The 13912-nt window shown below is 44.3% G+C and overlaps 3 protein-coding genes across 5 annotated transcripts in view; 1 reads left to right on the forward strand and 2 right to left on the reverse strand.

Moving 5' to 3' along the window:
• LOC126561526 (rap guanine nucleotide exchange factor 4) overlaps positions 1-11611 on the forward strand; it is an 84087-nt gene extending 72476 nt beyond the window's left edge. For all 3 annotated transcript variants that reach the window (XM_050217731.1, XM_050217732.1, XM_050217733.1), the window contains 4 exons: positions 8943-9076; positions 9206-9376; positions 11176-11354; positions 11444-11611. In XM_050217731.1, coding sequence (XP_050073688.1) covers positions 8943-9076; positions 9206-9376; positions 11176-11354; positions 11444-11568 — 609 coding nt within the window. In that variant the 3' untranslated portion in view covers positions 11569-11611. The remainder of the gene's footprint in view (positions 1-8942; positions 9077-9205; positions 9377-11175; positions 11355-11443) is intronic.
• Positions 1-13912, reverse strand: part of LOC126561506 (importin-7) — a 431061-nt gene that overhangs the window by 398309 nt on the left and 18840 nt on the right. The window lies entirely within an intron of this gene.
• LOC126561892 (uncharacterized) lies at positions 2249-4348 on the reverse strand. Its single transcript, XM_050218259.1, has 3 exons — positions 3599-4348; positions 3451-3530; positions 2249-3361 (listed from the first exon to the last, which is right to left on the reverse strand). The coding sequence occupies exons 1-3, from the start codon at positions 4293-4295 to the stop codon at positions 2330-2332; spliced, it is 1809 nt and encodes a 602-aa protein (XP_050074216.1). The 5' UTR covers positions 4296-4348; the 3' UTR covers positions 2249-2329.

Genomic DNA, 13912 nt, shown 5'->3' on the forward strand with positions numbered 1-13912 from the left:
ATTATTGCATTTCTTTTGCCTTGTGGTACACTGCACACTGGTAAAGGTGGTGTAGCATTCGCCTTGTTTTTTCGCCCGTGTGTGAAACGAATCAGCCACCTTTGAATTTATTGCTTTCACTTTAGGTTGACGTGAAGCATTAAGGTAATCAAATGAGAGCGATCCGGACCTGTCGATTGATGTTCGGAAAATCTCAACATCGAAGTGCAGTTGGACATGGCTTCTTGTCAAGTGTCTAGCTTTTACCATAAGGATTTAGCTTAATGCTTGATCACAATTTATGGAAGTACACAAGAACGCCATTTTATTCTTCTGAATACACTGGCCCGCGGTTGCACACCTTGAGTGCATCAGCTGTAATAGCCATTTCCGACGATACAGACGAGAAGAAAAGCTTGCAAAAAGCACACGGTCGTCTAACCTATTAAGCTAATGAAAATGACCGTACAAAAACGCACAACCTGTTGATGCAGCTAGGGTTGAGGTCAAATGCTAAATTGGTAGTTATATCCTTCTCATTGGAGTTGATTGATGCTATTGCTACAAGTTCTACTTTTAAAGATCTTTGCTTGACGGTGTTAAAGTGGAGGAAACCGTCCGTTACTTACCTTCCAGGGGTAGTCTCCGATTGCATTAATGGTCATTTGTAAAATATGGATTTTGTAACCTGAGTGTAGCAGTTGAAAGCCGTTTTTCACTTTGGATGGTGTAATTTTATGGTTTAGAAAAATAAAATAAAAAATAAATAAAAAGTCTGTTGCATACCTTCAGGTGGCTTTGGTGTGTGTAAAGCTATTGCATACCTTGAACCTCAGAAGAATAATTTTGAATTAAGATAATAAACTTACATGTTAGTGTATGTAGTTCTGTAGACAATTTTTTTGAGCAAATCAATGTTAAAAGACTATGGAACTCATATTCCCAAAGCATTTTCATCTGTCCATTCCTTGAAAAATGATTTCGGATGAAATATTTTCCCCCTTTTTAGAGACCGTTTTGATTCCTCAATAATATTTATTTCTAAGTGTTGTACCCACAATGTTAAAAGAAGAATATAATTATAACTATTATCATAGCAAAACAACGGTGTATAAATTAAGAATGAGATTCTTCCCAACGTTCTAGAACAATTATTATGCTTATCGTGATAATGCCTCCAGCTGTCATTTTACAACGAATTCCTGGCCACCGCTTAATTCGATGTGGTTGCAATCACAGTTGCACAAGGAATGCCGAAACGGTGCGTATATATTATTAAGTAGGTAGTAGTAAAAGTTGTTGATGGTGTATATTGCTTCCTTTTTTTTGGCCAGTGTTGCTCTATGTTGCTAAATACCATATGCCCTGGTGGGTGGGTTCGCTATCTGATGATGAGCGTACTTGCGAAATGATTACTCTAATAAAGCGCATTTAACTGGTAACGAATGGTGTAATGCGTATCGCCGAAAGCGATTTTATCATACTAGAAAGAGAAAAAGGAAATTCAACCTATGCTTGTCCTCGTTGGGGAAGGCACTAAAAGGGACGGAATTGATATCGGTGGGTAATGGAGGGATAGGAAGTGACCGAGGAAGGAGGTTACGAACGGGAGAGTAACGGACAAGTCCACTGTAAAAGTCACTCAAACACATCACATTCACATTTCACGGTTCAAACGCAACAAGGATGGGGGAAAAATATTGTCCCAAAGTACAGACGCCAAAGCGGACTTTGCTGACGAACGATGGGAAAAGATTTCCGTGACGTTCATCGGAGCGCGATGAGAATTTTCGCCGAATTGATTGCCGAGTAAGGTGGAAAGCCATCTTGTCTCGACTTTTCGGCTGAATGTTGTTGAACTTGACCCTGGGAGGAAAGCAATATACTTGTTGGTTCCTTTTGTTGCGCACGACGAAGAGCTTTACATCCAATAATGTAAATTTGGAAATAAGAGCGAAAAAAAACCTTCTCAAGTTCACAAGCTCTCCCAGGTATTAGGAGGAACTCAAACATGTTGTTCGTCAGACGTCCGAAAAGCGATCCTTTGATGCGAATCCCCTTGCAGCCATCCCGTGGTGTTCTGTTGTATGGTTTATCCATCTTCTCAGGCAATAATCTGGTTGTGACTCACTTCTCCTTTACACACTAGCCTCATGTATTATCACCATCGTCCAGGGACACTATTTCAAAGACTCACTCACTCACAAGGAAGTAGACGGAGATAAAAGGATTACAACAACACAAGAACTTCCCATGTACATGTGCTTCCTTAACGCAAAAGATCCTATATTAACATCCATCAATCGGTTTACGTGTCCTGTCCCGCCTTTCTCCCCCGCCCTTCCTTCCGCTACTTGTCCGTAATCTGCATGAGTGCGATGTATTTATTGTACTTGGTGTAGTTACGCCGGCCCGTCTCATCGTTCATCAGGACGCCCGCATTTTTGTGGCTTGGGTCCCGTATCGTCTTCAGGCGGATGTGCTTCGTGATGTCCCAGCGCCAGTTTGACCGGTAAGCACACAGCGAACACTCGAACGGTTTTTTGTTCAGGTGGCCCACAATGTGCACGTGAAAGCGGGACGCTGTCGAGGCCCAAAACGAACAGTGCGGACATTTGAAGACTTTCTTCATCAGTGCCGTACTGCCGCTGCCTCCGGCACCACCAGCTGGATCGATTGTTGGAAGTCGGTTCGTTACCTCCCCGTACCCGGGGGCCGTTTCCACCCCACAGTACGTCTGTGACTGATGCTCTTCCCGATTGTCATCGTCCGTTTCGTCGTTCGAGATGGACCCGGGACGTGGATCGTGGCTGCTAGAGCCACCTGTGGCGCTGTAATCCGAACTCTTTCTCGAAGCTACAGCTTCGGCGCTACACTCTAGCAAGCGTTTCCATATTTCGTTTGCCGTGCGTTCGGTTTCGCTAGATCGCGGCAGACTCTTTGTGTCCGAGGGTGAATCTTCGAACGAGTTCGCGAGCAGTGATGCTATCAGGTCGTCCTTGTGCGCTAGCTTGATGTGGTTAGCGAGTGCCTCGACCGGTTTAAATGACAGCTCGCAGTACATACATTTGGTCATGATGTCCTCGCGAGCGCTCGTCATGGGTTGTTGGGGTTGGGGTTGATGCTTTGTTAAGCTCAGCGGATAGTCTTCTCCAGCACGATCTCCATCGCTGTTGTCCGCTTTCAGTGCGGATAGTGGGATTGGTTTGACGAACTTTTGTGCTGTCGTTTTCGGAGATGATCCAGCGGAAGAACTACCCGCAGTGGACATGTTTAGTGGGATAAGCTTAGGTATTGGTCGAGAACGTTTTTTGGTCATTGGAATAGCATCTTCCGATGGTTTGCTGTCTACCCTATCACGTTCGCTAGCCTCTTGGACGGTCTAGAGGGAGATAGAGAAAGAGCGATGGAAAACTCATATCAGCGAAAGCAGCCACACTTGCCAAATGGAAATGACTGACGGAGTCTTACCTCGTCGGATGAATATGGCATTGATTGCTTTAGCTGATCCATCTCCGCCTGGATCATTTGATTGTCGCGGGAAAAGGTAGCTGTCACAACGAGAACATATCGTTTACAGTGAGTGCATCCTTGAAATTCTACGCCTAGCTTAACTTACCTGCTAGTGATGCACCGGCAGCCGATTTTTCTATCTCCTCCAGCAGCTTCGGCAAACCCGACGCCACCAACTGCTGCACGTACGCTGTGGTCAGTTGGTTTGCTTCCTCGCGGGACAATTTCGCTGTCCCGCCCGGTAATACCTGCCCAAGGTGTACCTGGCCATAGCTTTTCTGCACACGCCGCCGGTTCGACCCGAACGAAGACTTCCGGATACCGTCCACCGACCCGTGTACCATCTTCATGTGCCGTACCAGCTTCTGGTAGTGGCGGGACGCATACACACATCGCTTACATTCATTAATTACGATTTTCTCACCGTGCGTGTCCCGCAGATGGGTTAAATATTTGCGCGGATTTTGCGTGAAGTAAGTACACCGGCTGCACGAGTAGTTGCGCTTAATTTTACACTGCGGAAGCTGCTGATCATTTTCGTCCCCCGGTTTGGACGATGGGCCGGGCTGCGATGTTTCACCTTCGTCGGTAAGCTGATCGTCGTAGCTGGTGAGCGTGGTGGACGCATCGGTCGAAAAGCGCCGCCAACGGTCGATCAGCAGCTGTTGATCGGTGGACTCACCGTCGTCCGATGGGACTGGGGTGGGTTTTTGTTCGCTCAGGTGTACCTGCTCACCACTTACGACCCTTCGCACTATCAGTTTATCGCCCGAACGTTGCACCATGGACGGTGCAACATCCATATTTGGTGGTCGGTAGAATCGTAAGTGTCACACTGTGCTTCTTATACGTTCTAAAGGGAAAGAATACAAACACCATCACACAAACATACACGAAAAGATTTGATCTAGTTCTCCTTTTATCAAGTGCGTAAAGGATCGTGCCACTTTCTTCGCTGTGTGCTTTCCTTCTATGTCCAGCACAAGATCGATCTAGGCTAGTTTAAGAGGCCTCATCGTACATTAGTATGCTCTAGCCGATCCACAGCACTATCTCTCACCAATGATCGAGTACGATCGTGTGCACCGCAAGTGCAGCAAGAGCGTGCGATCGCACACACTCTCGTACACGTACACGTACGCGTACGTACGGTTGGCTTCACCATTTGCGGCAAAAGAATGCCTTGACATAGTTCTTTGCAAAGCTGAGCAACACAAGCGGCTCGCCTGTTCTGTCATCGCCAACGTCGTCGTCGTCGCCGCCGCCGTCATCAGTAAACCAGAAAGAGTACCCCGGAGAGTGGAACGGTGAGAACGGAGGCGTTGGAATGGGATGAAGGTTGTGCGAGGGAACCATCTCGAGAACAAGAACAAAATTCTAACCTCACACGGCTCCACGCGTCTTGGCTGTAAGGCAGGGCTCGCGGTTGTACTTATGTAATCGGTACACCCTGACACGGGTCCGATGTCATGCGAATGTACTAAATGGGGGAGGGCAATGTAAAGAAAGGTGGTACGACGCACCATCTTATCTGATAGTGGATTCTCAAGAAGCCGCTATCCGACTGTTAAAAGCAACACGCACGATGATCGTTGCGGTTTGCTCCAGCAACCGATATCTTGGGAAAGTCACATGGTTAGGGGATCGGACATGGCCGCCGTACAGCACATATCGATGGAAAACAAAAGCGAAGGTGGGAAACATCTCCCACAATGAAAAGCGAATGGCTAGGGCGGTGCAGGGCAGAAGCTCTTGGAAGTAGGGTCGGTAGGGACACGTGCCATTTTTACCTTCGCATGCCTGTTCTGTTGGGTGCCTCCTCCCGGCTGGCGGTGAGACGCTAACGGCTAATTATTCTTACAAGATTCTCTTGCCTTGTGGCCGCGGTGTTAGAATAGAATTGAATTTGAAACGAGATGAATCTCAGGCTTGTACTAGTTTGCGTAGGGTAGCCTGCGTTCGTTCGCCAACATGGCGACGATGAAGACGGTAGCGGGAACGACGACGACAACGTCTCTGGTGGCGACCATATGTCGTTCAACCTTGTATCCGATTGCGATTGATCTCAATGGGTGGGTTTTGTTTTTCTTCAACTTGTTGTATGTGGCTCGTTTCCTGGTACCGTGCACTGATAACGCAGTTCGCCCAAGACTCACTTCACTCACTATCACACGCGCGCACACGTGTGCAACAGTGGCTCGTTTCGCATGACCTTGTCCCTGTCAAGCTCGGGAACCAACGATATGAAGCTGCACCTCGAGCTTAAACCGCGCTAAGGTCAAACATCTTCCCTGAGATCGATCGACTCGGGCGTGCACATCACTCACACATTTCGTGCCGATTAGCAGCAGCAACAGCTCCATCCAGCTGTCACTAGAATCGCACTTTTCGATGCACTTTTCGGGAGTGCAGAATTTCTACCCCGGACACACGCACGCACTGTACAACCGGGGGTTGGGAAAGAAAAGGTCTTCTTCTTCGCGACGAGTCGTGCACAATGTGCAAGTGATTCGCGACAACCAACGCTAAACACTAACCCAGCCACATTCGAATCGATCATCTCATCTCCCTAATCGTGCGAGCGACGAGTGTGAGCGTGAGTGAGAAAGAGCAGGGTAGTGCTTCCCGGGGCTCTTCGCGCACACACACACTCGAGAATGTGTGCGCGTTCTAAACGACGGGAGCGAGTGATATCTTCTCCAGTGCAGCTTACTACTACTGTCTACTACTGCTACTAACACCACCAGCCCCGATGCTCTTTTTTGCTGCAACGCATTAGAATCGACGCACCACGAACACAGCAACACACGTGTTCGGTTCGGATGAGTGCTTGGTGGAAGATTGGTGAAGTGAGTGGAAGTGCTCCACACGATCTCCACGCCCACCAACGACTTCTCCGATTGAGATTGACGCCTTGCGAGTGGGACAAATCAAAGGGGAAAGGAGCGGTGCAGCAGGGTGTGCAACTAAACATCTCATCGGTGCCGTGACACTGCAACAAACTCACCACATCACTGCACCACAACCATGGTCGGGAGGGGGAAGGCGATGGTGGACGCGACGCAAGGAGGGAAGGCTGACCTTGACAAAGTGCACCAGTGCAGCTCCGTCGGTGTGTGCGTGTTCGCGGTGCCTTTTGCATTGCTGTTAGATGCTGCAGATGCGATGCTGGACGAGCAGAACAACGCAAAACGTGTTCTGGGTGATGCATTTCCCGCCTCCCGCTTCTCTTTTCCATCTCGCACCCCGCTCCCTTTTGTTTTCATCTTCCGAATTCGGATGCAGCTTACGCTGAGTCACAAGCGCAGCATGATGGGGCGCTGTGGCGCTCGCCGGAGGTGTATCGTTTTGTCTCGTGCAACGTGACCACCGAGCCAGCGGCGATCGCCATTTTCGAAAAGCTCTTCAGTTGTACGTTGGCGGATTTATTCGCGCTGCGGTTTAGCGCAAAGCTTGGCGGTGCGAATGTCGGGCGCGTTCGTTCGAATCGCGATAAGAAAGCGTTAAGAAAATGCTAATGCTTGGTTAGATAATCATCCTAATTGCCTGATAAAATTTAGCTAAAATGTAGTTTTCATATAATGCTGCTAAAAATAGATGATTTTATTTAGCTTCACTTTTCTTATTAACAAAAAAGGTTATAAGTAAAAATAGTTTGAAAATTAATCTGTAAATGTGTTTTAACAGCAATTTAGTTTTTTTTGGTTTATATTTTTCATTCACAATTTAATCTAATTTTTAACGATGACCAGGCGCACCCATTAGATTGTTCTATACAATTACTATCAAATTTAATTTCTATTTTACGCAAAGATTCATTTAAGTTTGTTTGTTGGTTCGTAGGAGCATAATGGTACGTATTTGCCCTGTCTTCTACTTTATTTTAGTTTATTACAATTATTTATTTTATTCTATAACTATAAACATAAAAAAGCTTAAAAGATTTATAAAAGCTTTGCAAATAACAACCGCAAACAATCTGACAAAAACACAATAAAAAGCATACTCTCCCGGTTCACGAAACAGTAACTTCCTAACTCCGACCGAATTTTGAATTCTTTTGTCAAGTTTATTGTTTCACTTCCTCTTCCGGTGGTGCAAATTTGTTTATCTTTCCATCGCAAAAGCGTGTGCGAAAACCGAGCACGTCTGATGCAAAAGACAAACCCGCACATACAGGTGTGCAAATTCCTTCATTCCCGCATTTTTCTGCACTGAGTTTTCTGCCGCACCATCCAGCCAGAAGGCGTGAAAATAAGCGGCTTTACAGAACAAAACTTTGCCATTAATATTAACTCTCGAAATTCCACTCAGGGCAAAATCGGGCGAAAAACCGCGCCACAAGTGGGCCGATAAGCTTTGCCAGGTGTGGAGGAAAGCTACCGGGAACATGTCGATGTCGGGGAGGGTAAACAACGTGCCATAAGAAGACTGTCTGTGCTTTTGTTTTCCTGTGTTGGAGAAGGAGTGTCAGAAGCAGCGTGTTTTTTGGTGCTGTTTTTCGTGGTTTTTCTTGTATTCTCTTTTTAGCATTACTTTTATGTAGAAGGATGCGAATTAAAGCTTAAGAGAGAGATTGTGGTTATTCGGTTAAAGAAGTTGTTAAGGTAATGACTGTAGGTGAATTTAAATGCGGTTATTCCACCGGACCAGATGATTACTATTTATCATTTAATTATTTCTACCAATGTGGCAAACACATAAACATCTACGACTTCGTGAAAAACCATTGTAACGATCGTAGCCTCCCACAGGATGGGGAAATCAAATAGAAACACACACAGTAAAGAAGCATTGTTTACTTGCCTTCAACGAACCAATCGACCCACAAATCAAATACCCTCCATTTTCCTTCTTTTCAGCAAACGAAGCCAATAAAAGCTTCGTTACAATCATTATTGTGCTTTTCGATTCGTGGCTGGGCATGTACTTTTTTTAACTTTTTGCGACGTTTAGCTCAGCAGTTTTTATTGGGCCATCGTAATAGAAATTGGATAGGATCAAAATAAGTAACCTTCCTTTCCCTTTTTACATTCGTTTGGTTTCCGAATTTAATTGGGCTTTCGTCCATTGACCCCATAAGGTTGTTACGAACAGGGAACAGAAATAATCGTCCAAGAATGTTTCCTCGCGAAGGGTGGAAGCCACTGAAAAGCTGAAATTGAAAATCGACAAAAACAGTCCCCGTCCAAGCTGACGATAATAATGGGGGACAAGAAAATGACAATTGTTAGTAAGATTGGAGACTCCTACATCAATTTCTTCTCCAGCTTGCCTTATTGGAATGGGTGTGAGTGAAAATGTGTTTCCTCCCGTTGCGAAGGACCCTAAATATTGAAGACTTTATTTATTTCAAATCATCTTTTATCTCAAAGAAAAATCATTTCATGCAACAGTAGCAAAAGCTCTAACTTCTTGTGGCTTTTTTTCCTCCACCCTTTTCCCCATAGATCACCTCGAATTTGGACGTTTTCATCAGGCGCTTCAACGAGATACAGTACTGGGTGGTAACAGAAATCGTCTCAACGACAAACCTTACCAAACGGATGTCTCTGGTGAAAAAGTTCATCAAACTGGCTGCGTTGTAAGTAGCTCCAGCATAGCTAGCAGAATGTCCCACAAGGTACCACAGCTCACATCTCTCTCTCTCTCTCTCTCTCTCTCTCTCTCTCTCTCTCTCTCTCTCTCTGTCTGTGCTGTGGTTTCGTTTCAGCTGCAAGGAGTATCAAAATCTAAACGCATTCTTTGCCATCGTGATGGGTCTCTCGAATACGGCCGTCTCGCGGCTCTCGATGACGTGGGACAAACTACCGTCCAAGTTCCGGAAGCTGTTCACCGAGTACGAGGCACTGATTGATCCTAGCCGGAACCATCGGGCTTATCGGTAAGGTTTAGGACGCTAGCTTCACTACGCGATAGAAGATTTATCGTCTGTCGTCGAAGTCTTTCCCACACTATCCTCGAAATTCTATCCTCATAGGGCCCCCTTGTAATGTGGTGTAGTTGGATGTGTGTTCTAAAATGGCTTAGTTCCAAATAATTTAATTCTGATAAAGATCTCTCACCCCTGACAGGAGACATCCTATCGGAATAGCTTCGTTCCTATCTGACGACCTAATCTGTGTGGGTTTGATCGATTCCCACACCAGCGTCGGTGTGCAACTCTAAACCCGCATGGCTTCAGAACTGACAGCGACCTAGTCCTTGTCGTGTGGAAATCAATTCGTTCTTGTTTACGTGCCTTTCGCTATGCTTTTCCGGATTTTTCTTTTACTCGTGATGCCTTACTGCCAGCCCACGCTATCAATCTCTTCTTCAGGCTTCCTTCGCTTCGATCACGATTCTACTCGGTGTCAGTTTGATGAATTGAAACGCCCTCACAGTCAGCAACAGGAGGTTCATATGTGCCTCGATGCCACGCTAAAAGCAGAGATCAGAAGCTGGATTTTCCGTGCTCTGTTGTGGTATTAGTATGGGAAGGGAAGACATATTTGAATCTTCTGCTGTTCGATAAGAATCCGAGCATTGTGAGAGTAAAATCGTACGAGGAAATACTCACGATTTAGAGTGATTTTCTCGCACTTCTGCTAGAACTTTGGAGAATGGAACTCTTGACATGTCCCTCCTCGTCAAGGCTGCTGCCCCGCAAAAGCCGAGTTGAAGGGCAAGATTGAAAATCAAATTAAATCCTCCACTCAAGCCTCGTTCGTTCTTGTGGTCGGAAGAATATTCCGTCTAGCCGTGGGGAAGTGTTCTTGAGCACGAGCACCTGATGCGACGGTGGTACGGGTACAGATCATGTGATAATAGCTTAATCTTGCCGACCGAAAATCTCGTAAAAGGTGTCTCATCAGAAGTTTAAATAACACTTCCACCGATGGGATTTAGCACCGCATCGGGCCCGTGCGACCCGTGACAGTGACAGCATTCCACGCGTGTGATGTGATGATGAAGCACGAGGACAAGTGGGACAAGTGCGAAGTGTCGGCCTGAACGTGCCACCAGACCGTGGAGCGCACCTTTTCACAGTGTGTTGGAAAATTGATCACAATCATCACACTCCATCACACGCCAGTCCTAGCCATTGGAGGAACCAACTTTTTCCCGAAAGTAAAGCTTCAACTTCCTACACTGGAACGAAAAATGTGGGAACAAAAAATAGAAGAAAGTTGTCGATGGATTGGCTTCCGGTGGTTATGATAGGGCACAGTACTCACACAGGCTTAACCCTCGCCATTCCCGTTCCAATCCAATGATACGTTACGTAGCGGATACGGTGGCCCCCGTGCAAAGAGATCGGCAGCGTGCTGGCGATTGAAAATTGGAAAAAGTTCGTTAGGCAAAAGTTTTCCCTCACGCACCGATACGGTGTTTGACTTTTTGGCTAAGCTTCTGGGGGAGAGGTCCTTTTCTTATTACGCTATTGAAGAAATCAAAAGTTGACTTTTTGCAGCAGACCGGGCAAGGGCGTTTTGTGAAGAAATAAAATAGATGGACCAATAAGGATCGGTTAAACAGGTTTAGAGGTGCTGAGTTTTCGAACGAATGAATTCTTAGTATTTGTTTCCCAAAAAAAAAAGAGAGGGTACGTGTTGGGAACACAAAATGAAGCGCTTTAAAGGTTTGCTGTTGCTTAGCTTCTTGGAACTGAAGGCAATTTTTATTTTTCTGTAAATTTTCCAGGATGTCAGTTGGCAAGCTACAGCCACCCGTTATTCCCTTTATGCCACTGCTGCTCAAGGACATGACGTTCGCTCACGAAGGCAACAAAACCAGCCTGGACGGGTTGGTCAACTTCGAAAAGATGCACATGATGGCCCAAACGATGCGTGCGGTACGATTCTGTCGATCACGGCATCTTGGTGAGTGTGTTTTCCTCCCTTTGATTTACTGCCTACAATCGCTTCGTTTTTCATTTGTAATAATGATTTTGTGCATCTCTACCATCCAGTGCTTGATCCACCGTCGCCGAAAAATGAGAACGAAATTCGCAACTACATCCGCTGCTTCCGGACGATCGATAACCAAAGAGTGCTCAACTCGATGTCACAGAAGAATGAACCGCGTCGATCCTAAGATCGCTTCCCCCTGAGCCAAGTACAAGTCCCAGGTGATTCTTAAGCCACGTCAAACGTCCCAACCAACCCACAACCAATTCGACCCCGGGGGACAACTCACCGGGGGGAAGGCGAGGGGCAGGATGGAACCGTTCTGGTCAAGCTGGTACCGAGAGACCAAACACCCCGACTGCGTGTGATGTGATTCACACCGGAAGTTCATCATTTCTCTCCTGCTTTTGGTTTGGTACGAGAAGAGAGAAAAACAAAAAGCAAATGGAAATACCAAGGGAATCCCAATCTAGAATCCACCATCCGTTTTGTTGGGGTTCGTTTTAAGTTTACATCCCAGGCACTCTACATTATGAAGTGCTTCGTGTTTTGTAATGTGTTGAAAGTATTTATTAATTCCATTCCTCACCTCATTCTCGCTCTTGTCGTGTTGTCGTGATTTAGAAGTTTTTTTTTTATTGGAACCATCTCAACAATTTCGTCTTTTATAATCTTATCATAACGAAAACTTTTAACCATCTTTTTTATACGATCCACACCAAGAACCATCAATCGTCTACCTACACCTGACCAGCGACTTTCATAACTATAGTGTACTGTGAAGTATTTAAATTGTATTTTGTTTTTAGCTCTTTGCTTCGTAAATAAACGACTCGACGTTCGATTTTATTGTATTTGTTTTATTTTTCCATTTATTTTTTTTCTAAATTCATAACTGCTCATGTTCATCTGGTATGGAGAAGTGTTTTCAATTGTTGCAAAATGCACTTATTAAACTAAATGCACAATCGCTAAGTCTATCTCAGCATGCACCTCATCGACCTGTTGCTGTTGTTTCTATTAACGTTTTTTACAACAAAAACACACACACTTTTTACTAATCAACCCCTGACAGTATGCAATGTTTCGGAAGGTTTCCTTGTAGCACGTGCTACTGTGCTACACATGATCGCTTTAGAGAAAGAGTCCATTTATACAATCCAACGAACGCTGTAGGAATATAAATAGGTATTTTACTCCTCGGTTTTTTTTTTTGAGCAGATTTGATTTACATATTTTTTTATTTAAAACCCAGAAACAGCTCTTACCGCAATGTTGCAAATAATATATTCTTACGAACAGACATACAAAATGATCGCCAATGTCAATATCAAGTGCATGTTAAGATAAGTAAAGCAAAGCAAAAAATACGCTAAAACTAAACTATTTTTCAAAGCAGATAAAGCAAAATCAAACGCTATTTACAAGTGAGGAACTAATTGTCACCTTTACATGTATATTTACACAGTGCTGCTACGAAAATTCTTAAAATAATAAAAGATCATCACTGATTCCTTTCCCTACTGCAACTGGTAAATGGAAATCTTTGGCTGGACCAAAGCTGGAAAACCATTTTCAATACCTTATCTTCATTATGGTTTTTTCCCATCTCCTCGCTTCCCAAAGCAACGGCGTAGCACACTAATCAACAGTAGAATTGTGGCTCAAGTAATGCTTCCTTTTTGCAGAACAGCCCGCATATCTTTGTTAGCGTAAATGTGTTGTTAGCTTGTAAGAAAAAAAAACCCTTCTAAATTCAATATGCAAAATAAACATACCCAAACAAACACACACAGAAAGACTAACAGGATCAAAATAGGAAATGAAAAATATATCATAAAAAATGAACACACACGCGCATGTCAATGTGATTAGCCGACAATCTTTCCAACAAGTATAATTATAATATTAAAAAAAGATAGAAGAGAGAAAGAAAATAAAACACATATTCCGTCGATGTTCAAACAAACAAAAAATAGTAAGAAAACAAAAATCCAAGACTACAGCAAACCATACGTAGAACCTACCGTTTTTTGGATGTGTATTATCGTACTGATACTGACAGGATAACTTAATACTACCAACATTTTCAAAACCAGAAAAAAAAAACAGAAAACCACCGGAACACCTCTTCTTGTCAGCTGGGTTTCATCCACTTGAATCGCTTCGCCCTCTTCGCCTACATCTGTACGAAGCATCCAATCTATTTTCGATTCCTTACAACTTTTTACCACAGGGTTGATAAATAGAAGAAAAAAACCAAATCGTTTCAATGTGAATGTGATCCTACGTGAAAAAACAACAAACAATAGTGTAGCAAACAGATCGTGTCGATAAATGATAAATGATCGTTAAAATGTAAAAGAAAGAAAAAAAAAGGTACTAATAGGTGATTATAAATAGTGGAAGAGAGAAACAAAGGAAGGATAAAAAGATAACAGTAAAAGAGAGTGAGAAAGAAAGACCTATTAATGTATGAAACAAGTGAAACTTGTATTGCCGCTTTTTGTTCTTCGATTTAGTGATTGTTT

This window comes from Anopheles maculipalpis, chromosome 3RL (assembly GCF_943734695.1).
Source record: "Anopheles maculipalpis chromosome 3RL, idAnoMacuDA_375_x, whole genome shotgun sequence".
NCBI classification, from domain to species: Eukaryota; Metazoa; Arthropoda; class Insecta; order Diptera; family Culicidae; genus Anopheles; species Anopheles maculipalpis.